A 24847-nucleotide genomic window follows, 5' to 3' on the forward strand; every position below is an offset into this window, starting at 1 on the left:
AAAAAACATGACCATAGCTACCTGGTTGGAAAAAATTAGGCCAGTGCAGAAGAGCCTGAAACTTGCATTCTTCCTGAAATCCACAGGGCAATAGCTATGGTTGCAAAAAAAAGGTCTTCTTTCCTTACCTCTGTAAACACTTTGCTGTTAAGTTTATATCTTGGTCACTTATTTTGAATCATATTGAATAAAAATAAAATCTGTCCTTTCAAAAAGGAGGATTATCAATGGTATATTACACTTGCTCATTGGCTAATGACTTGTCAGTAACAAGTCATTAGCCAATGAGCCTTGCCATGATTTGATATTCTTACTATGACAATTGTACCAGCAAAGGAATGTGTGACTGCTAGCTCACTTGCTAGCAGTAAATAAATTAGAATATGAGCAGCTTTCTGCTCTATGTCTCTGTGATCTTTTTTGATATACTACTGAAATGCACAATACAAAACTGTAATATCTGTCTACACAGAAATGAAAATGTACTGACTTTGATTTAAATAGATGAGTTTATTTAGGGGTATACCACACAGTAAATATTTTTCACTGAAATTTAAATGCATCACCTTTATGACTAAGTGTAAAACTGCTGCAATAATATGTGATTTCTTGGTGTTCTCCAAAGGGAAGACATTTCCCGGATGACTCTGTAGCACTCCTCATGACTTCATGCTTTAGTAAAAGGGGATTTTCAGCCCCTCGTGTTGAGAGCAACGCCCTTTGTTCTTTTGTTGCCACCACCAGGTGATAACCACCTGTGCTGTCCAGTTCATTGATGTTATGAGGTTAAATTTTACTGCACCAGCAGCAGCTCACTGCCCACTGTGTAACACAGTGATGAGAAGCAAAGGGATTAAATGGCTACAACACATGAATATAAACAGTGATGAACATTCAACCAAACAGTGTTTCCCTGCAGCCCCCTAAAAACAACTTTGACTTTGAACTGAAACTAATAACAAAAAGGCTTTCTACAAAAAACCTTGTTTTCAAGAAAGAATAACTGGACTTCTTTGGAAAAATGTCATTTTTGTATGTGCCTGTTAGAACGTTTCTGTCCCGACTGGCACAACGTGGCAGAACAATTTTCTAAAGTCAAAAATGACATACTTAAAAAAATTTTTTCTATAGATACATTACACACAACTTTAATTATAAAAGAGAACAAAAAGCATCATGCATGTTGCTAGTGCTTTCTTCCATTTGCACACACTGATTTAATCAAGAGCTCCAAATATGAGCTGAAGATTTTGAGTCATTGCGATGACCTTTAACCAAACTGGTGAAAACGAGCATCAATTCTACTCGATGTCAAGACAAAACCACAACATGACTCACTACTGAATGCAGACAGATACACAACACCAAACACTCAGTGATTAATAGCATAACCAAAAACAGATCCCATAGAGCACATATCATGTAGGTATGTTTTCAAAGGAGTCTAATGCATTGTAGTCAGCTCTGCTTTGTATACTGATCTACCATCAAAGTAGATAAACTTTGTCTTTGCCAATTCTCTACCATCTGCACCCTGAGTAAACATGCTTATTTGGCCTATGGCCTACAGTGTTAAACAGAAAATTAAGGACAAACAGCTCCTTCATTAACTCTTTTCTCTCTAGATGCCTGTAGGAGCTGTTGTAAATTGTTGTGTTTATGGGGAAAAAAATTATAATACATGAAGTTCAACTCAGTGTGCTGATAAGTAGTGTGGACGCCTCCTCATAATCCCTGTTACACTGGGTAAAGATGTCCTCTAGGAAGTCTCTGTCACAGTTTGGAAAGCTCTTGATGAGCTTCATCAGGGCCTGGTCATACTCAGCCTGTGGGTCTGGAAAACACACAGGAAAGAATACACATAAAGTTTAATTTGTTGTTCTCTTGAGACCCCTGTGGAAAGAGGGCTCCTTGATTGTCCTGAAATATACTTTCTTTCCTTCTCATGTATAGCTGGAGGCCTTATCATACCATGTTTTCATATTTTCTTTTTCAGCTAGCACGATCTGTTTTGCAGAACATTTGTACACATGATTGGTTACCAAACGCTCTAGAGCCAATCCCCAAAATCTTGATTTTCTTAGATATTTTGTTAATAATATAGTCAAACAAAGGAAAGGGGGATTCCAATGTTTACAGTCATTTCTTTCAGGCAGCATAGAGACTCTCCTGTCTGATAACTTTAGCAACTATTCCTCTCGAGTCCCCCATCGTTCATTATGATGCTGCTGGGGTATGATGACGCCGATTATCACAGTAATAATAGGGCATTATCATTGTTAAACATAGCAGATTCATGACTAAAAAATTTATATAATGATCTTCTCTTTAATAAATCTCATTGATGGTGACATTGTAAGAGCTTACACGAGGCTGGTTTCCATTCCCATCTGTAGCAATGAATGGTTGCAGACATTCCCTAAATTAATCATTTGCTGTAAAAACACAGTCTGCACCACAAATTATTGGACTGGGCAATAAAAACAAGAGCGAAGAAGAAGCACACTTTCGCCAAACCATTCATCGGCGAGGTCGAGAAAAAGGCGGTGGGTTTTTTTTTAGTTGATGGTCTTTGATGAGTGGGGCTGGCAAATAGTGAGGGACAGGAGAGGCCTTCACCCAAACAGGTTCCGGCAGAGTGGAAAGACATGATCATCGGGCTAGCTGGCAGATAGGGCTGGTGGCTAGTGTTCAGACAGCAATTAGCGAAGAATGAAAAGCAACTGAGTGGTAGGACAAGACACTGTTTACTACCAATACCAGATTCCAATACATCCTTAGCCCTTCCTTTGTCAAGAGCAATTACACCAAATACAGATCTTAGCTTATTTGTCCTTTGTTCAAGTTTTGTCATCTGTGCACTGTGGTCTAACTCAAAACAGAATATGAGGTCAACAGGGCATGCATTAGGTCAATCTGAGAGTTTCAGGAGTGCCCTCCAGTGGACCGCTAGGCAAACTACTTTCAACGGGGTGAAAAGTGGCACAGAAGGTTTGAATAAAGATGACACTATTGAAATGGGCGTGTGCTCAGCGTTGTCCATAGACTGTATGTAAAACATGGACATAGCCTCCTGATCTGAAACCCTACGAAGTCCGATTGTAATATGAGAAAAACTGCCGTGTTGCCTGAGTTATGTCAACAAACATTTTCTTGATGTCTTTATGGTTTCAAAGCTCCACGTCTCAATTAATTATTTCATTTATTTACAGCATTATGGGGTTTTTTTTGTAAATTATGATCCCACATAGTTACTCTGTATGGGATAACATTCTCTAACAAATAATAAAGAAAGTTAGGGTGTGACCATCTGATGAGATTTTCTGCGTTCATAACTCCACTAGCTGAAAAGCAGTCCCAAACAACGAAAGCGCCTCGACCGTGTTTCACAGTGGGCTGCAGACACCCACTGTTGTAACTCACTTTTTAAAAGATTATATGTACACTTTCTATTTGCAGAGAGTATTATTTATTAATAAATACGTTAAAAATATTATACATTTCTCTCTATATATCATAGTTAAAAATATTAGGAATACAACAATATAAATGTTTTTAACCACAATAATTTGAAAAAGAACGCACATTTGGTGAACATGTTCAAATGCAATAGGTAGTCTGTTTTCTTTTGTTTGCTGTGAACACGAGTTATTCATATCTGCATCTGTATCCAGTCAGGTGTCAATCCAGAACAATTGTATAAGGGCGGCATTGCCCCTTGGCACATCTGTCTGGCTCCAGGCCAAGAGTCTGTCAGTCTTGCCTTGCTTCAGCGCAAGTAGAGAATTTACCTCGAAGACTGCCAGAATCGTAATAACAAACAGTAGAAGTTTGCGTGCGTCAAGCTTTGATCCTCTCAGTGCCCTGTCTGCTAAGTCACACATTTAAATGTGTTTGATATTTGGCATCATCCGTGCTAACTGCCAGGCAGAAGTGGAAAATACTTTGTTACTCACACTTACAGTATAGAGACACACACACATTTACGGCTCCCCATTACTAAAAGCACTAGTTTCAGCAGGTTTTGAATGCCCGGAGCTACAGTATCACAACGTACCACACATAGTTTCCTACCTACATTTTTGAAGCATGTAAAGCACCTACACCTAACATAGACTAAACAGGCAGTCAGAGTCCACTGAAAAAGGATGAGGTGGGCAAGTCTTCTCAAATGTCCGATTTAGGTTTGGTTAACCAGTGCTGAGCCAGACTAAAAAAAAAAGGCATGAGAAACAGAACAATGAGCGTTATTTACAGGTCCAGTCTAAGCTCACCAGCTTCTTCTGTCCAGCCGGAGCAGCTCTGTTCTGGATCTGGTTTCAGGTGTGACAACGGGGCTTGACTTTCTGCCTCCTGAGTACTTTCGAATTTTGGCTCTCTCTCGCTTCCTCTGGCTTGACCTTCAAGCTTGTCCAAAAAGACCGCGTTCACCCTGTCAAAGCATAGTGAACTTAACAAAATGCTTCACATAAAACTTGCAAATGTTCTATTTTACAACTCCACATGCCTGCAGGCTCCAAATGTCAGTGAGCGGGAAGTGTTTGACAGCTTTTTAAACTTCTGTACCCACTAATATATAGTGGAAGTTGCAGCCACTTAACATCCATCAACCCAGCCAGTCTACACTGGTTTTGTTCCAAAAGGAATGAACAAAAACACACTATTAATCTTACTGGGAGCATTCTTGCATGGGTAGTTTGTATTTAGTTTCAACATTTTTTTAATATTGAGTGAGTCTTTCATCAAGTGGCTCAGCACCGTTTCTTCCAAATTGTGTGCTTTTATGTTAACTTTACATAAGATATAAGATATAAAGGGTCTTCATACCTCTTGTGTTCCAGCTGCACTTCTCTCAGATTTCTTGATTCCTTTGTCTGTTTACCCTCCACATCTGTGCTCTGACAAAAAAAAGGGAAAAAAAGAAAATGTCAAATTTCCGCCCGCTAAGACTGAAGAATTTGTATTATTGTAAAGGTCATAGGTCTGACAGATGGAAAAAAAAACAAAACATTCCTCTCTCCCACTGACAACACCTCCTGCTGTCCTCATGGTGCCTCTTTGAGGTGAGGATAATTTCTCAACTCCCACTATGTTGTTCTGCTGTAATAAATCATTTTAAATGGATCTGTGCGGTTGGAATACATACAAAATGTGGTTTGTTGTTATCTTGCTGAAATAAGCAAGACCTTCTCTACACTGTAAAAAAAATTGTAATATAAAAGTAGTTTACTGCGTATTTTACAGTTTTGTACTGTTCTTCTAGAATATCATTAAATTTACATAAATAGACAGTGATTTTACATTTCAAATGTAAATTAACGTAAAATCACTGTAAATGTAATAAAACATAATTTTCTTGTTTTTTAAATGTATTTGTCTTTACATGTGCATATTTAGATTGTTAAAAACATTCACAAATGCATCATAATTTCACAAATATTTGTCTGTTATTTGAAAGATTTAACTGTTAAATTCCAATGTAAAGCTATGGAAAAATATATAAAATGATTCGTATAAACTTTTTTTTTCATCAAATAATAATAATTATTATTGTTATTTTGGGCGATCGTGGCTCAAGAGTTGGCAGTTCGCCTTGTAATCGGAAGGTTGCCGGTTCGAGCCCCGGCTCAGACACGCTCGGTCGTTGTGTCCTTGGGCAAGACGCTTCACCTACCACCTACTGGTGATGGGCAGAGGGGAATTATGAAGTGGAATTGTAAAGCGCTTTGAGGGTCTCATGAAGCGCTATATGAATGCAATCCATTATTATTTAAACCAACTGTTAACTGTATATTTCTGTACATTTAAGTATTATTTTTCATATTGCCGCATTCATTGACCTTGTTTAGAGGTAATTTCATTGTTCAATCACATTAAATCGTTCCTAATTTAATGTTTAAAAGTACTTGAAAAAGACTGTATTGTCATTACTGAAATAACCGTATTTTCATGGGAAAGTTCTTTGCTGTTATTTTATGGTATTATTTTGGTGCCCCAGCTGCCAGAATATTACTGTTTTTTAGGACTTTTTTTTTTACGGTGTAGAAATTTAAACTCTGTTTAAATCCTAATGGTTAATGTATCAGATTATCATAAAGCTAGTATGGCCATTGGCAGATTTTAAGATTAGGTAAATACAACCTTAGAACTAAGCCAAAATGCAGAAGCATTGTGTGAGAAAGTCCACACTTACTGCTACCGTAGGCATTAGGAGGGTAAGTCGCAGCTAGGTGCATTTGATCATAGTTAGCCGAAGTAAATAACTGGCTCTTATATGAGACATGCTGTTTATACAACATATCTCATTCACCTATTCTCATACACACTTTTTTTCTACATCTAAGTGCTTTCTATTTAATAACCACACTCAAGCAACTGTTTGTTAACACAATGCCAATTAGGAAAAATGTCAGTGACAATTCTACAACAATTCCTTCTTTAAAAAGGAATTGCTACTGCCTACACTTTGGTTTGCAATGCTGCTTTTGAAAAAAAAAAAAGCCCCACAAGATTTGCAGAACAATGTGTTTCAGACAGACAAAACAAAAGTGGAGAGTGTCCACAATGCACAGCACCATGTTGTGAGAAAACTAAACATAGCATATCAGCACACACACCTGATAAAAACTGTCCAGCACAGTGGTGGAGGGTGATGATTTGAGCATTATTCATTTTGTAGCTGCGTGACCTGGGCAGCAGGTCAACCATGAACTCCTCTGAATACCCAAGTATTTTAGAGTCAAATGTGAGAATAATTTAAATTGGGTTATGCAACAGGACAATGACCCCAAAGCACAGCAGCACATCTACAAAAGAATGGCTAAAAAGGAGTCAAGGTGTTGTAAGTTTGATTTAGATTGAGTTTTACACTGGATGCCCTTCCTAAAAGAAGGCTAGAATCAAAGCAGCACCCTTTTCTTGCCAAGCAAATACATCAGCCACTATACCACTGGAGGAGTTTACACTGGAGTTTGCTTAATTACTTTTTTTTTTTTTTTTTTTTTTTTTTTTTTTTTTCTAAATGACATCAGAAACAGCAGTATGCGACATTACGTGATGGCAGAGCTTCAGTTCATCCTTTGTCTTTTTTTTTTTTTTTTTTTTTTTTAATAAATAGGACAGGGGGAATGAATGAGAGAGAGAGGGGGAGAGAAAGAAAGAAAACCAAAGGGGAGAAGAGACGGTGAGAAGGGGGGGGGGAAGAGAGACAAAAAAAAAAAAAAACTCCTGGGTCACCTGTATGGAGAAAAAAAACAAACAAACAAACAAACAAAAACAAACAGAGGAGACAGCAAACAACAAAGAGCAACATAATAATAGAGAAAACAAAGCACCATCACAATAAACTAGCTAGTCATAGATATCAGTATTTACTAAGTAATAAACGATATTGTGCAGCACGCAAGATAGACAGCGCACAGTGTGCTTTGAGGCAGCAGCCAAGAAAGCTTTAGTCCGCGTCTGTGAATACCCATGTGTGCATACCTGTGTGGATCAGCATGTTTGCATTCCAAAGGTTTCTCCATGTAATGATCTGCTAGGGAGTGTGGGGGGGCCACAGCCCCGTCCTCCAGGGTGTGAAGCGGGTATGGAGGAGATCAAAACTCCAGACATCCAGAGGCCCCCAGAACACAAGAGACCATGGAAGACCAACAGAGGGGCAGCCGCGCCACTGTTCCAGTAAGAGCTGAGGAGAGTCTCAGATGAGGGCTCGCCCAGCAGCCGCGGAGCAGAAGTCAGGGGGAGTTGCAGTGACGCGCCCGTGAGCTCCGCCGGCCCCCAGCTGCGCCTGAGTGACCGAGCCCTAGGCCGAGAGGCCGGGGGCACCCCACCTCCAAAGGGGCCCGAGCGAGCCCCAGGCCCCAGGCCCCGACAAGCGGCCGCCAAGGAGTGAGCCGGTGTGTACCCGGACGCCCACCCCCAGACACAAAGAACCACCAACACACCGACACCTGAGGGAGTCCGCCACCGGCAGGGGAAGTGGTGGTGGGTGGAGATAGGCCTCCAAACCTTGGAGGGCCTGAGGTGTCCCCAGAGAGGTGGCGTCTGATACCCAACCTGACATATAGACACAGACATACAGGCACACACAGACACAAACATCCATTCCCACCCTCATGCTCTCATATGCACTCACTCCACACTCAACCAACGTGGAGACAGACATAAAGAGACGCTGTACACACAATCACACTCCCCAAGCGTACTCTACAAACCGGGTCTAGGTACCCTTGCCCCTGGAGGGGGGAATTGCACCCAGACCCAGGTGGTGTTACCCTTTTCCCTGCGGTGGGGAGAGGCAGACCACCCCGACTCCGCAGCAGCAGGGAGGCCCCACACCCCAGACCGCAGTCGGACGGCCAACTCCTCCTACTAGCCCTCCCGCTCCAGCAGGCCGCAGAGAATGGGGGTGGGAGAAGACTCCAAACCTCCCTCCACCCGCTCATTGTAGTGTTGATGCATATGTGTTCTAAGGTGCAATTAAAACCCAGGGGGGCATGGAGCTACCTGCCAAGGAGCAGCAGGTAAGTGCATAGTCCCTCCTGCTAACCCTCAATGACTAAGTGTATTTAAAATTGAGAGGTGGGCAACGACGTCAGGGGTGAGGTATACACCCTGATGGTGATTTGGACTCCGTGATTGTGCCCACCCCCAAGATCCTATATGTATGTGTAATGAGAGTGTGAATAATGTGAATGTCTAAGTTGTGGGATAAAATTGAGGCAGAGGCAGCCAGAAGGGGACGGGGGGGGGGGGGGGGGGGTAGCCTCCTCTGCACCCTGGTGACATACCCCCACTCCAAGGCCCTGCATGTGTGGGTGGTTGTGGAGGAGCGGGAAGAGGGAGGCTTGCTTAATTACTGACAAGAAATGAATTCAACACATTCATCTCACTCGTTTTTACTCTGTTTTTCTTCCCAGGAGAGTTAATGGGTCAGTGAGGGGAAGACGGAGCACAGCCCACCTGTGTCAGCCCTCTGCTGCATCAAAGCTTAGTATCAAATCTCCCACCAAACACACAAGCACCCGCCTACAAATAGAGGATATGAAGGGGAGAGCAATGTGACTTATGGAGCCAATGCTGAAAGAACAACAGCTCCCAGGGTCTTGGTCAGAACCACATGAAGAAGTTTGCCTTTTGCTGCTCTGTGGCCGCAAGCTTTCATCTCTTAATCTGTGACGTCGATCTGAAAGAGCTGAAGCCTGGGAGTATCAGCAGAAAGAGAGGAGAGGAAAGGCAGGGAAAAGAAAAGAATAGAAAAGAGAGGGGGGGGGAAGCATAGCAAGAGCACAGGAGCAGAGAAGATGGGAAAGGATGTGGAATGAGACATGAGACAGGGAAAGGAAAGAAACTAGTGGTAAAAACAGACAACTAAAGAAGAGAAATGTAGGAGACACAATGAAAAAATTGGAGAAAGCAGGAAAGACAAGAGGTGATGACATGATATGATGGGAGAAGGTTGTGTGAGATGAGAAAGTAGAACACCAGGATGAGGTGATGCTTTGGTACTGTCTGTGACCCTACTGTCACAGACAGCACCAAATCATCTATTTATCATCTATGTATCCTGTCTGTTTGTTTCTGTGTGTATCCCACCCTAAAATAGAGACTCCTTTGTCACTAGAACTGCTTTCTGTGTCTTTCTGCACCAAGGTCTGACCTACAGTCTCCTTTCCCCAATCTCTCTCACCACTAATTTTCCTGGTGAAAGATTTGCATCAGCTCTACAAGATTCAAAAAGAGGCAGAGAGAAAGTAAAACAGTGAGAGAAGCCCACAAAGAAAACATTTCCAAAGTTATTCCTCATGAAAGAACTGCTGCTATTTTAGGAGGAAATGAGGGTCTCTTTCTCAATGTTTTGCTTTCTTATTTGCCAAATGATTTGTCCCAACTGTTGAGGGGGGTGGTTGCGATTAAGATGTTCTCAGTTAAATAGGAAGTAAGCGTAAAGGACAACAATTCACTCTTGGAGTTTATCTTTTTCTCTTTCTAAATCTGTGGGTAATTGAGCGAAAATATGTTTGTTTGTTTTTTGTTTGTTTTTTCTCTCTCTCCTCTTTACCCCATATGTGTATTTGTACAGGTATATAATGACTTTAATATATTCCCTTTGGGTTTTTTTTCTTTTCTTTCTTTTTTGTCTGCTTTGTTCTGTTTTATGCTTTTCTTGATAATGAATAAAAACTGTTTAAAAAAAAAACAAACAAACAAAAAAAAGAAAACATTTCCCCGCTTCTTCTCCTGTGTAACATCACTGATAGGTCGGGTGGAGAGCACGCATGTTATTAGCACTATGTTTTACTTTCTGACAGAAGCTTTCAACACTCTGCAATAAAAGCAGATTTTCTGAGCTAAAAATAGCCTTGAATTTTCAGAGGCTTACAGCATCTACTTGTTGTAAGACAATAAGCCATTGCCCCTGCAATGATTAAGAGAAATGGTATTTAGAGTTATTTATAGCCAGAGTAAATGATCGCCTGAGGACATTTTCAAAGTAGAATAATTATGGGATAATTTTATAATTACCATTTAGAATTATGTGGTCGAAAGGTAATTTTATTTTTCTATCTTGTATTGAATTAAGTAGCCTTGCGGCACACATGTGACCTGCTCAGAGTGTACTCGGGCGAAAGGCGGGGTACACTTGAACCACATAAATGGAGGAAAGATGGAATTCATTCAAAAATACATGGATGGAATTATTGATTTAAATTATATTTTTATGTAAGTTTGGGATTTTTTCACTATTTTTTTAACTTAATGATCTTTACTTACAAAGACAGTTTTGACATGTTGTTTTGTATTTGTTTCACGTTTTACTGTTTACTCACAATACTCAGATGCTACATTAAAAGTTTGATGTGCAATCTTATGACCTGACATTATTATTGTGCAATTTTTTTAGCCACTACATCAGTCTTATAAATTAATAAATTTTTGGACACTTGCAATTTTGGTATAATTATCCTCTCTTAGTGACTCGGAATTTATACATAAGTGAAAATGTATTACTTTTTATACCATTTATTTCAGAATTTAGCTTTTTTAAACCTCAGTTTTGAATTTTGTATCTTCTAATGCCGACTTGGGGAGTCAATGTTTCAAAGTAAATATGTTTTTTTTAATCTGCCATTTTTATACACCCCCATTTAAGTGATTGTCTTTTCCATTCACATTATTAGACTGACAAGACAAGTGATCCGTTAGGGAGGAACAGGTTTTTTTGGTTTTTATTTTTCCCTCTACATACACTCAACAAAAATATAAACGCAACACCTTTGTTACTGCTCCCATTTCCCATGGGATGGACGTAGAGACCTAAAATTCATTCCAGATACACAATATAACCATCCCTCCCAAACAGTGGTCACAAATCAGTCCAAATGTGTGGTAGTGGGCACATCTGCTATATTGAGATAATCCATCCCACCTCACAGGTGTGCGACATCAGGATGCTGATCTGACATCATGAGTAGTGCACAGGTGTACCTCAGACTGCCCACAACAAAAGGCCACCCTGGAATGTGCAGTTTTGTCTCACAGCAAAATGCCACAGATGCCACAAGCAATGAGGGAGCGTGCAACTGGCATGCTGACAGCAGGAATGTCAACCAGATCTGTCGCCCGTGCATTGAATGTTCATTTCTCAACCATAAGCCGTCTCCACAGGCGTTTCAGAGAATATGGCAGCACATCCAACCGGCCTCACAACCGCAGACCTCGTGTAACCACACCAGCCCAGGACCTCCACATCCAGCAGGTTCACCTCCAAGATAGACCAGCCACCCAGACAGCTGCTGGAACAATTGGTTTGCACAACCAAACAATTTCTGCACAAACTGTCAGAAACCGTCTCAGGGACGCTCAACTGCATGCCCGTCGTCCTCATCGGGGTCTTGACCTGACTCCAGCTCGTCGCCGTAACAGACTTGTGTGGGCAAATGCTCACATTCGATGGCGTCTGGCACGTTGGAGAGGTGTGCGCTTCACGGATGAATCATGGTTCACATTGTTCAGGGCAGATGGCAGCTGAGAATGTCCCAGTTCTTGCATGGCCAGCATACTCACCGGACATGTCACCCATTGAGCATGTTCGGGATGTGCTTGACCGGCGTATACGACAGCGTGTACCAGTTCCCACGAATATCCAACAACCTCGCACAGCCATTGAAGTGGAGTGGACCAACATTCCACAGGCCACAATTGACAATCTGATAGACTCCATGCGACAATGTGTTGCACTGCATGAGGCAAATGGTGGTCACACCAGATACTGACCGGTTCTGGGTCCCCAGACCCCCAATAGCGCAAAAAACTGCACATTCCAGGGTGGCCTTTTGTTGTGGGCAGTCTGAGGTACACCTGTGCACTACTCATGATGTCAGATCAGCATCCTGATGTGGCACACCTGTGAGGTGGGATGGATTATCTCAATATGGCAGATGTGCCCACTACCACACATTTGGACTGATTTGTGACCACTGTTTGGGAGGGATGGTTATATTGTGTATCTGGAATGAATTTTAGGTCTCTACGTCCATCCCATGGGGAATGGGAGCAGTAACAAAGGTGTTGCGTTTATATTTTTGTTGAGTGTACTTCTTCCAGCACACGTTATACAACCCTGTTCTGTCTTCTGCAGAAAACCTTGCAGTCATGTCATGTTGTGTCTCTGTCTCTGCTCAGTGTGAACTCTGGGAAGTCCCTTGAACTTTCCTAGCCTTCCACCGCTTCCTTTCTAAGAAAACCAACATTCAGAGAGAAAGAGAGGCTGAGTAAAGACAAAAGGAAGCAGACATTAAAAACAACAGAGGCTGAAAGAGGTAGAAAGACAATACTGACAAGTAACAAGAATATAAAAAATACATACAAAACAAAAAAAAATAATAGGAAACTCCCCCAAAAACATTGGCATATTTATCGGTGTATTTTCTTTCCTTTTACTCATCTGTGATCTTACTGTACCGGTGTGTGCTCCATGTATGACCAGTAGATAAACGTAAGCTCCCGACCCCTACCCGACCTACATGGGATATAGTTTAATATCCGTGTGGCCTCAGACGATGAAAATTCTGCACCTAAGGGTATTTACTCAGAAAACAGTCTACAAATGTAGATCTACTTGTGTAAAATACCACACAGATTCTCTGACGCCACACATATGAGAGTTAGCACTGACTCCTAGGATGCATAGAGCACATGCATGCATAGGCCCACTGCTGCACAGAGTAAGCAAAACATATATGATTTGGACACCACCTTACCCTGGATGACGTGCGTATGGCAGTGGTGGACGCTGATGAAGCTTTCCTCTCGAAATTCTGAAGAAACCTCTCCTGTGTTCTGCAATAGATAAACACTTTATTTCTTCTGTCGTGCAGCAGACATGGTCACACACACACACACACACACACACACACACACACACACACACACACACACACACACACACACACACAAATAATAAGGCCTTAAGTATTATTTTAATCAGCAGACACTCCACAGACCTGAAAAGCTGACAGTCTGACAAAGGCTGACCACGTTTGTTTGTCCCCGTGTGACACTGTCCCGACTGTGCACAGAGCATCTGCTCTGCTACCCATTAGCCCCTTTTCTAAATATCATCATTGTTTCTTCAGTTCTGTACACTGGTCTGCTGTCTCCTGTTTTTGTTTACCTTGTAAGGAAACCAGGGATGCCACTTGACAAGCAATTACCTTGGGAGTCAGCCAGGGATCATATTCCAGTAACATCGTGGCTGTTGGGGTAATGGATTTAAAGTGGTCAGACAAAAAGGAATGAAGGGGCTGTAGTTACAGTAGACGCTCTGAATCATTAGTCTGTCTATATTTAATCAAATCTCATGACTTTTTTTGGAGAGCACGGAATAATGTTTCTGTTTTTTCTCGGCTTTAATTTGTAAGACATATTTTGAAAGGAAAATATATATTAAAGTCAGGCTAGGAAGTATGTGGAGCAAACCTTACAGCATGTTGTAATTCAAGATGTCTGAGAGAGAGAGTCCTTTCAGAAAAAGAAAAATTACACTACATTAAAACTATGGTGGCACAGAACTTTCACCTGCAATTTTGGGGTTTAAATCCGGTATGAAGCCAAAGGTTTCCACTGGCTTATATTTATTTAGTAGTTATGAGAAGCATGCTCTGTCTGTGCTTGTGTGCTGGGAGACGCTGAAAAACATTTTGATACTTTCTTCACTTTCTCTATTATACCCTCCACAAGTACTACTGTAATTTGTGGAATTTGACAGGGCTGTTGTTTTTCTCCAGCTCAACGCTTAAGCTGCATCAACTATGCAAATGTTTTCCAGTGCCGTGGCAACCAGAGACTATAGAAAGGGAATGACATTCAGAAACTTCAAGCAACTTTGGGCCAAATAACCAATGGCAGCAGGAAGTGGGCGGGACCCAAGATAAACCTTTGGGTCAACTTCCAGACAAGTGATTTTAGTTGCTACCATTGAGAGTGCAGAATACCATTGATTGATATAACCTAGTAGTGAATGGGTTAGAGCAGTGATTCCCAAAATGTTGGCTGGGGCCACCTGGTGGGCTGTACTGTACTGTAGTTGTACTTTTATTATTGAATTGACAGCATGCTGACATAATTTCAGGGAAGACCACAGCTGCATTGATGATGATTTAGTTATGGTCCTGCACTTTAATGTGAAGAAGGATTTAAGAATTCAACTTACAACCAAAAAATTGCTTTTAAAATCAAATCAAATAAATAATCATAATAATAACAATGATACTACGACTAATAATAAGATGAACGAAAGCATAGACTTAGTTTTACCTCACTAAAATTAGGTTCTGTTTATGGCTTCTGTATAGGATCTATGCAACTACCAGCTCATTCCACTGAGATCAGCTGCTGCTTTGGTGAATGCTCAATGACAAGTCATATTTTACTGGGACACATATAGGAAATTAGACACATATCAGCACTCCGCCTGCTCTTGTGACATCTGATGCTGAATATAACTAACAGAGATCCATGTTAGAGCATGACAGAACACAACACTGCACACAATACCAGAAGGCAACAGCAATGAAACCCAAGCAACCCCGATCCAGGGCTAACCTGAGGCGGTCCTGCTCAAACTCCTCCCTCCTCCTCTGATCTTCCTGCCGCTCCTTCTCCTGTAGACGCTCAGCCTGCAATACATCACACTCAGTTGCCGTGCCACGAACCTGCTTTCCCCCAAATGTGCAAGTGACATTAACCAAAGTGACTAACGGAGCCATTACATTAGAGCATGCTATATGGACTGTAACATTCATGCATACACATGCTAGTCATGCTTGTTGGGCACGAACACTGGAAATTTTTATATAACTTTAATGCAAAAAACAGCTGCTTGCTTAAGTGAAAATACATTGATGGGGTTTTTTTGCACTAATAAAGTTGTGGAGTTGTAAAGTATTTTGTCTAGTGTCATTTATATCGTTATCGCAAATTTTCAAATGTATATCGTGATAAATATTTTTGGTCACATCGGTGAAAATCCCTCCTAGTACTGTCTATTTTAATGATCTTTTTCTGGCATCACAGACTTTATTTTCTCGTACCATGGTCTTACTGTAAAATAGGACATGGTGTGCTGTTTAAGATAAAGAGGGTGGTGGTGAGAGTCCAGAGACAGGGGTGAAATGTATTGTGACCCAGCATGTTGTTTTATATGTATGTATTTATTTGCTGGATTACCGATACTCTGTTCTATGTTGTCACAGAGGTCATGGCACAACAGACAAAGATCTGTGGAATACTGGCTTGGTCTTTGCCATTAATCAGCCTTCCGCATTACTCTATCACCATTATTGGAAAGACAGCAGGGCCAAACATTGAGTAGAATACGTCTGAGTGAAGAGCTTTTCTTTGGGGGCTGAAAACCCCAAAGTCCATTAATCTGTTAGTTCTCACATAGCTTTAGTGCCAAGTGTGTGTGAGAGAAACTCTCGCTAGAGCTCATGTTGATGCTTGTCTCTACTGACATCTGCAGGGTAAGCATGATATTACTCCTCACTAAGGGAAGAAAAATTAGTTCCATGGGGTAGATTTATAAGCTTCTGAGCACTAACATAACAGTAATAAAAAGTAACTTGTCATGCTCACTGGTGAGGAAATGTGATTGATTTAGCTATATGTCTGTGAGTAGGATTTGCATGGGAATTTCACCAAAAATGGGGTTTGGACTTACTTAGAAGTGAATAACTATGGTGGTGATACGATTGGATCCAGGAAATCACTTTTTACATGTGGATGGAATTAGCCTTGGTAGAAGAATACGAGTTCTTGCTGTTAGCTGCCTGCTCTAGTTTACAATGTGCAGTGTTGTGTTTTACCTGTTTGCATCTGTTGTTTTAGGCTAACCTGGAAATACAGTGCCACTGTAGACAATGGCCTCAGCCTTGTATTCACTCTAATCAAATCCATCAGATCTTTTGTTTTTAGCATTGAAGCATTACAAATGGTTTGCTACAAGACATTAGTACATACTAGAGATGGCACGATACCACTTTTTTATGTCCGATACCGATAGCATAAATTTGGATATCGGCCGATACCGATATGAATCCGATATAGTGTGTTTTTTAAACAACAAAACTGTTTTTTTAAACATCTTGCTGCATTTTGTATAAGTTCAAACTCAAGTTTAAAAAACAAACAAACACTAAAGCTATTCTGTTATACCTGTATGCAAAAAAATACACTGCATCCAAAATATTTCATAGTTCAGCAATACTGATCAATCTAATAAACTTAGACCTACTCCATCCTCCCTATTCTGGTATTTTAAAGAGTAAGCACCCTAACTAATAGGGTTCTAAAACTCCCTGCAAAAAAAAAAAAAAAAAAAAAGGGAACCACCCCCCACCTCATGATGCTTAATCGACGTAATCAACTTTAATTTGGTGCAGTGTGAAAAAAAATGCCCAGAAATAAATTATTTTTCAAGAATAATTAAATAGATTCAACATCTTTCTTCAACAGAACTGCAGACTGCACAGATGGTACCTTCCCAAAGGAAAAAGTAGTATAGCTTACTAGGGTATATTAGACTTAACAGTTACTATATACAGTAATGGACTTCTATACATTTTACATCAGATTAAAACTTTGTGTGTAAGATTCAGATAATTATTTATTAAAAGCTCGACATTTTAAATGAGAATAAGAAAGAAAAGTATGTCTTTGTGCCCCCTTTTCCCTGTTAATGCCCTATCGGCCCCCCTGGCTAAACTTTGCTAGATCCGCCCCTGCACAGTTACCAGCCGTCAGCTACGTAGAAAAAGATCCTCGAGTAGAAAGTAATATTAAATAAATTCTAACAACAGCTTATCAAGGTTAAACGTGCTGCTGTTGTTCAGCCGCTGGTTTCCTCTTTCTGGTGCAAAGTGGGCAATAAACAAACAAGAGAGACAGACCTGCGACAGAATCAGGTGATCAGCTGATCATTAAGCAGTTTCATGATTGAAGTAGGAGCAGGAGAGAGAGGGAGAAGAGGCAGTCGCTCCATATATCTGTTGTTAAGCTTAACGCTGGAATGCTTTACAAACATTCAGAGATGAACTTACACACTTGCTTTACTTCTCTCTGGGATCACTTCCTCGGAGATGAAATGCCGGTTTGGTAGCGAGGCTCCGAATGCTCAACCAGACAACAGGTCTCGCACGCCACAGCCGCTCTATCACGTGATGCATACTGCTCCGACGTGCTACGGTTATGAGCCGAGTTACGCCATATCGCAAGTTTTGTGAGGTGCTTTTTTGATATTTAATGGATTTTTTTTTTATTTCTCTCCGATATCCGATCCAGTAATTTAGGTCAGTATCGAACCGATCCGATATTACATATCGATATTACATATCGATATTACATATCGGATCGGTCCATCTCTAGTACATACCCTTGATTTAATTCAATTATTCAGCAACAGTTACCTTTACATGGTAAACTAAAGACTACAACAATAATCTGATAATAATCTGCTTGATGTTTTGATTTTATGCTTACCTTCTCCCTCTGTATTGCTTTCATCTTCTGCAACTTTTCCTCCTCTTCCTGTCTCTTCCTCTTGTCATCCTCAGCCTTTTTTATCTAGAAAGAGCATTTGAAATGAAATATTTTATTTTTGGATGAACAGGAGAGGATGCGAGCTAAAGTAGAAATGTATTACTGCATCTCAAACATGGCATGTTTTCATGCACTGTCTGTTTTTTTTTTTTTTTTTATGGCAGCAGACAAAAATGGTATGTGTAAATAATTTGCTGTAATATTTAGATATATGTAAAGCTCCACAGAAAATAAATGGATGCTTTCCAGAGTGAATAACTTGGCATGTACTTTCTTCTGCAGTTTCATGGATTGATGATTTATTTGCTGTTTTTGCCTGACTTCAGCCAGTGTGACATCACCACCTGGATAAAAGATCAGAATGCCAAATGTCAGTAAGTGAGGATGTGAAGATAAATATAGAAATGGTGAAGGTAGAGGGTAAGGACAGATTACCAAGCCTCTCTGGATTCACACATACAGAGGGGACTCTCTGTGTTTCTTTCCATCTGTTAAGAGCCTCTTCTTCTTTTTGAGCAACTGCAGCAACAACAACAGACCTCTCATTTCATACATTTGGAGAGAAATGTCAAATAAATGAAGATCAAATTGGTGTCATAGTTACTTGTTTTCATCTTGTTTCGCTTAGATTCATTTGGTGGGATAATGGTGTATCCATCTGAGCTGAAACAAGGACAGAGACACAGTGTGACTGTTGGTATTAAGGCAGGAGAAGAACAATGCAAAAACTGAGTGCTTCTGGTGTCGAATATTTCCTTTGTTCACTTATAATGAGGTATTTTGAAAGTATTTAGAAAACGTTGCAGTTTCACCTCCGCTAACAAATTAATTTAACTTGATCAGTAGTTTAAGTTTATTCATACACTTCATTTAAGCTTTATTAAAATAATGTAAAAAAATTTAAAAAAATAGTATAGGTAAAATATTGTCAATAAGGTATATCCAAGTACAGTTTGAGTATCTTTTTCTCATCAGTGTGGTACAATTTGCAATGCTACACTGGTCTAGAAATTATTATTATTAATACTAATAATAATGTATACTGCAGAGTAATGAGCACTATGCAGAACACAGTGATGATGTCTTAATGTCAGTGGCTCCTTTGGCCAGCCTTATTATCCCAGCAGGGTACCTGATCACAGGCAGAATGTAGGTGTTGATAGCCTGGATCTTGTTTTTAACCATTCAGCTGATGCCTTCAGGACTTGCCTGACCCTCTGCAGGTACTTGGTGGTTGCAGCTTCCTAGCTGCTTTTCGTGGTTCCCATTTGCATGTGGGAATCCCAGGTATTTGTAGCTGTCTGCATAGTTGCCTTCTGGTAGTTCGATCACCTCCAGTCTGACTACCTTCACTCTCTATGTTACTATCTGACCACACTTCTCAAATCTGAATGACATTCCGATGTCGTCCTGGTGGTTTGGATCAGTGAATCGATATCTCGTTAACTCTTGGCATACAGCTTGATGTCATCCATGTAGAGGAGGTGGCTGACAGTGGCTGTATCCCAATTCAGGGTCTGCAGCCTTAAAGTACGCAGCCTTAACGGTCCACAAGGGCCGCGTACTCAAAGGCCGCTAAGGCTGGAAGTGCGAGGTTTCTGAAATGGGACGGTCTAGCCTCCGTGGCGCTGCCCAGGTTGCCTAGCAACCATGACACTAACAGCTGGAACCATTTCATACAGCATTATTTGACAGAAATGAAGGAAAAAATATTTTGTTCATTTGTTTGTTTGTTTCTACATGAGCTTTGATTTGATAAGTATCTGAGGCTGAGACCACGGGACTGTGGAATCATGATTATTGGGCTTCATTTCTGTACTGAACAGTCATTTTAAGATTAGCTAGTAAATAACAATTAGCTCATGTTGTTCATGAGACTAAAGTCATCTTACTTGTAATATTGGCCATATTGTATTAACTAATATAAATACAATATGGCCAATATTAAAGTTATCATTTCAATCATTATTAGTTATTACAGCAGTGAATGACTGTTTCAAATACTGAGCTGCAGTAAAAATTCAAGCTGCATTTATTCATATTTCCTGTCACCTTAAATCTTCACTGTATATATAACTGTGTTATATATAAGAGACAAATATTGTTCTTTTAATATGTTGGCATTAGTAAATTTGTCTCAGTGCTTACTTTAAATATCCATAAAATAATCAAATTTTCTGTAAGATTAAGGTCGACTATTGAACGGCGTATATTTTAAAGTAAAGGCTTTAAAACCAAGTTAGTACAAACGTCGCTAATGTCACATAACTTTGCTGACATGTGGCCAACAGGAATGTTTTAATGTTCTTCTTTATTAAACATTTGCACATAAATAAGTGACATAATATTCAGTACTTACTTTTAAAAGTTTACTCTTCGTGCGCCCCTCTTCCGCCGTTTTTTGCGCTATGCATTCTGGGATATGTTGGGCCACAAAGTCTACACATCCTTAAAATTCAGGGAAATGAAGGACGCATTTCAGGGCCGCATTTCGAGCAGCCTTTGAATTGGGACAGCCTTCGTCGCGTCGCTGTGACGTAATCAGCCTTAAAAGGCGGCCTTTAAGGCTGCAGACCCTGAATTGGGATACAGCCAGTATCTGTAGCCAGTCTCGTCAATGACCTCACTGAGGGATTCAGGCCTATGCAAAACAGTAGTGGGAAGAGTGCATCTACTTTTTAGATCCCGCGACTTGACAGTGATTTGTGCTTTGGGCTTGAAGTTGGCCTTAATGGGGATGTGGCGAACAACACTAGAGTTCTATAAGAAGACTCTTAGGGTCCTGTTGATCTTGTGCAAGAGAGTACACCTTGGATGGTTCTGTGGAGAACAGCTGGTTTATTTTCCTGCCTTCTATTTCTGTGGTGTACCTCGTCAATTTCTAGCCACGAGAGCAGTTCCTTCTTCCCAATGTTGTAACACTGAGCTACTAGTTGTTTCGCTGTCAATCTGGATGCTGGGTATTGAGGATTCCATAGGTCCCCTCATTCTATTCATGTAACCTCTTCTGCTGGGATTAACTTACATAGTAGCATTCCAACAGCACCCTATTTTCATCTCTTGCCCAGCTGTGGCTTCTTGTTCCAGTAGCCCACTTCTCATCAGTGTGTCCTGGTTCCTCAACACCTTGTTAATCCGGGCAACATCTGAGCTGTCATGACTTAATTTCTATGTCTCTCGTTCATGTCTGAGGTTTGGTTAGGCTAGGTTACACAGCAGTAGCTAAAAACTTACTGCATACATTTAGCTGAAAACGATTCAAGTGAAAATTTCCAGTAGTTATGTAAGGGATATCATTTTGCATTCCATCATTTTTTCCCTTGTTTTCTTTGTATTTCTGTATTTGAGGAAATTTTGTACTGAAGTCTTAAAAAACATAAAAAAAATAATAAAGGATAAATATTACGTATGGCCAAAAAGCCACTCAAAAGCAAAACCACCAGCAGTTTAAGAATATCCAAAAGTATGTGGTAATGAAACTAATATGATGCTGCTTTGAAGGGACAAAGTAAATTGCACTGCTATGGTTTTAAAATCATCTGTTTCCTTTCTAATGTTCATGTGATTTCTGTTTACTTGAGTAAAATCAAGACATCTTTACAGACTGCACTTTGATAAAATGCCTGTTTACTTTGCTCAACATGCTTATAAAACTGCTTATAAAAGATACTTTCTTCGTATACATAGAAGCTGTGCTTTACCACGAACATTGAAGGCAACGTTTCACTCTCCGATTCCGTGAAACGAAAGTGAAAGTCAGCTCTGTAGGAAAACAGAAATCTACTCCAGTAAATAAAATGTAACACAAATAGAATAAATGTTAGGCAATGAAGAAATTTGCACATAAGAGGCGGTTTATTCAGCCTCCTCTGTGGATCTATAAATGACAACATGAGCTCTCTCTCTGTGTGTATGTGTGTGTGTGTGTGTGTTTTGCTTTGTTTTTCAGTTTTCAGTTCTTTGTTTTATCAACACAAACTTTGTACTTACTACCGTGGCTGTCCAGTTGGCACTTGTAGATTTCCGTGAACATTTGGATTTGGAAGTGTTTGATCCTGTCCAGACACATCTGTCATCTGTCTCGGGTGTCTGGCGTTTTGGTTTTCCTCGGGGTTTACCTGGTTCCTTTTGTATCTTTGGTCGTAATCCATCGTGTAACCTGCACACCGACAACCTCTGAGAAGATGTCTGCCTGAAGCTAGTTAGTCTGCGGGCACCAGTTAATGTGTTTCTATTCTAAGCCCAGTTTTCTTTTCCAAGTGTAGTCAGGCGACGTGAGGGCACAGCGGAGTGGGAGGATTTTTTTTAACCAACAGCGCCATCTGCTGAGGACAAATGGCAGAGGAGAATTTTAAAAGACCTCTCAAGACCTCTTAAAAGGAACCCCGACTATTATGACAAGTTACTCTAAATATGTTACAAATTATCTCCACTACATAAAAAACATACTTGAGAATAACTGCAGTTTTTTTGTCATTCATTAAATCTTCGTTGTTTAAAACTATTTTGAAGCCGTGAGAGCGGCCATGGTTTTTTTGCACACAATGCATTCTGGGACGATAACATGGGCTTTGGAGTTGACGTCACGCCGCAATGCATTGTGGGAGCGCGGCGCGGGGTCTACGAATCAAAACAAACTCACTGTGTTGGAACGACGGCGACAAGAAACATGCTTAAAAGCAGCTCAAAAGAAAACGGATGGTATAGAGACCGATTGCGTCCAGAGGTGAAGCAGCGGTACTTGAAAAAAAAGTGTGCATCGCAAATCTGGACCCATATGAAATACGGCAGTGGAGTAAAGACCCAGACGACTTACCGCCACTGTCCTACCCCGATATCTTCACGTATCTTGTTTGTGGAGTAAGCGCTTACACAGCGAACCAGTTTCGTAATTACAAGTCGCTGGAGGCGCACATCCAAGTTACAAACGGCTGGGTGCAAGATTTGGCTATTTTCAAGCCGCCAAACTCTGAGTACATCGTCATTCATACCAAGGTAAGTCAGCTGGAGTGCATCGAGTGAAATAGCCATTGTCCACCCCCCACCATAATTAATGTTATACATTTATCATTGAACTTGTAGTAGATGCAAATTAACACATTGATAATCGGGCAAATTATTAACGCCAATTTGTGTCCTCCCTGTCTCATTTCATTTATTGTCTTTACATCAACCTTGTCCTTGTATGTTACAGGTACTGCACTCCCAAAGATTGAATGAACCATGGGTAATTGTAAGCACCACGGGAAAGATCGAAGCCGCACACTGCACCTGTATGGCCGGAGTTGCTGAGACCTGCACCCATGTTGCTGCACTTCTGTTTAAAGTGGAGGCAACAGTGAGGATCCGTGGCACAAAGACAGTCACAGATGAACCAGCCTACTGGGTTTTGCCGGGGAACACAACCAAGATACAGCCAGAGGTTGGCCATAACATTGACTTTACATCTTCAGCAGTACAAAAAAAGACTCTTGATGAAAATATAAACGGACCGTCTGTGGTGAAAGGCAGAAGAAGCAGTCCTTCAAAAAGAAAGATTCCTTCTGCTACGTTTGAGGAGTTGTCACCAGTGTTAGACACACTTCAAAAACACAATAAAGCAGTGTGTTTGTCTGGATTGGAGAAATACTACACATCACACACTGTAAAGTCATCCACATTACCACTGTCTCTGGCGTGTTTGCACAACACGGGTGCACAGTCCCTTGGCCTTACCGAGCTACAACTGCACTGTGAAAAGTACGTAAACGCAGCAAAAGTTACTGAAGAACATGCAGGAGCTATTGAGGTACGCACAAGACTGCAACACAAGAGCCCAGAATGGTATGTTTGGCGTGCTGGGAGAATCACAGCTTCAATGATGCACGCTGTGTTTGCCACCACTGTAGAAAAATCCGCCATTACTGTGGTTAATCGTGTTTGCTACCCTGTTAACTCTGTCTATAATGTGCAAACAACTTGGGGACTGGAGCATGAACAGGACGCTCGACACGCCTACACCCAGAAAATGTCAGCGTGTCACAATGTCACGTGTGAATGTTGTGGGAAGGGGTACCTGGAAATTAAATGTCCATTTAAATACAGCATTCAGCAAGGATTGGATGCACATGACAAAGACTTCTGCCTCGAGTTGACAGCAATTGGACTTAACTTGAAGAAAACACATCACTTTTACTCACAAGTGCAAACACAGTTCTTTGTGGCCAACGCAAAGCACTGTGACCTCCTGGTATGGACACAAAAAGACATGGCAGTTGTACGCATCTTCCCTGATGTGCACTCCTGGGAATCACATTTAAAGAAAGCTCAGGAGTTCTTTCAGAAGGTGTGCCTTCCTGAACTAGTAGGAAAACATTTCTCTAAGCAAAATGCAGTCCCGAGTGGTCACAACGTTTTTCCTTCTGGTGTCTAGTTTTTTGTCATAAGTGCATTGAAATATGCATAAATTGATTTCAAACCTGCAGCACTTACCATGTAACAATTGTCAAAGTGTAAAATAAAGAGTCAAATGCAGTTATTTGTCGTTATCTGGCTTTTATTATAACGTCATGAAACAAAGAGTTCAAAGTGATGATAAACTGTCGATTATAGTATACAGGTACAGAAATGGTTACATAACGTAATGTCAGTGTGTTCATACAATTACACATAAAAAAAAGGTTTTCCTAGTACTATGTCTTCAGAGACATACTGAGAGTTTTCACAAATATTAATTAACAAGTACAAGTCTCGTGTGTCTGGTTTC

General features: G+C 40.7%; 2 protein-coding genes across 5 annotated transcripts; one reads left to right on the top strand and one right to left on the bottom strand.

Moving 5' to 3' along the window:
- Positions 1-490: 490 nt before the first annotated feature.
- On the bottom strand, positions 491-22641 carry epsti1 (epithelial stromal interaction 1). Of its 4 annotated transcripts, XM_085249022.1 has the most exons (11): positions 22552-22641; positions 22093-22427; positions 18707-18765; positions 18538-18621; positions 18373-18446; positions 18043-18126; positions 15109-15182; positions 13266-13344; positions 4828-4898; positions 4275-4432; positions 491-1834 (listed from the first exon to the last, which is right to left on the bottom strand). In XM_085249022.1, exons 2-11 carry the CDS (start codon positions 22251-22253, stop codon positions 1689-1691), a joined length of 990 nt encoding a protein of 329 aa, XP_085105148.1. In that variant the 5' UTR covers positions 22254-22427; positions 22552-22641; the 3' UTR covers positions 491-1688. The 4 variants fall into 4 exon arrangements, 2 of the variants coding, with proteins under 2 accessions (XP_085105148.1, XP_085105147.1); XM_085249021.1 differs by having other exon boundaries at positions 22093-22615; XR_014888910.1 differs by lacking the exon at positions 491-1834 and adding an exon at positions 8848-9203 and having other exon boundaries at positions 4355-4432; positions 4828-6969; positions 22093-22631.
- An 85-nt stretch (positions 22642-22726) lies between these two features.
- LOC146556392 (uncharacterized) lies at positions 22727-24602 on the top strand. The gene is made up of 2 exons (XM_085249020.1): positions 22727-23097; positions 23297-24602. The coding sequence occupies exon 2, from the start codon at positions 23378-23380 to the stop codon at positions 24512-24514; it is 1137 nt and encodes a 378-aa protein (XP_085105146.1). The 5' UTR covers positions 22727-23097; positions 23297-23377; the 3' UTR covers positions 24515-24602.
- The last annotated feature ends 245 nt before the right edge of the window (positions 24603-24847 follow it).

Source organism: Mchenga conophoros, linkage group LG16 (genome assembly GCF_057382185.1).
Source record: "Mchenga conophoros isolate Kocher_MC1m ecotype Shallow Benthic linkage group LG16, M_conophoros_male_GT1.1, whole genome shotgun sequence".
Classification (NCBI taxonomy): domain Eukaryota; kingdom Metazoa; phylum Chordata; class Actinopteri; order Cichliformes; family Cichlidae; genus Mchenga; species Mchenga conophoros.

Coding starts and splice junctions, on each gene's coding strand:
- epsti1 (XM_085249022.1), bottom strand. CDS start 22,253: ATGGATTACGACCAAAGATACAAAAGGAACCAGGTAAACCCCGAGGAA. Junction 18,622..18,706: donor GCGAAACAAGATGAAAACAA/GTAACTATGACA, acceptor TTGTTGCTGCAG/TTGCTCAAAAAGAAGAAGAG. Junction 1,835..4,274: donor CGGCTGGACAGAAGAAGCTG/GTGAGCTTAGAC, acceptor TGTGTTTTCCAG/ACCCACAGGCTGAGTATGAC.
- LOC146556392 (XM_085249020.1), top strand. CDS start 23,378: ATGGCCGGAGTTGCTGAGACCTGCACCCATGTTGCTGCACTTCTGTTT.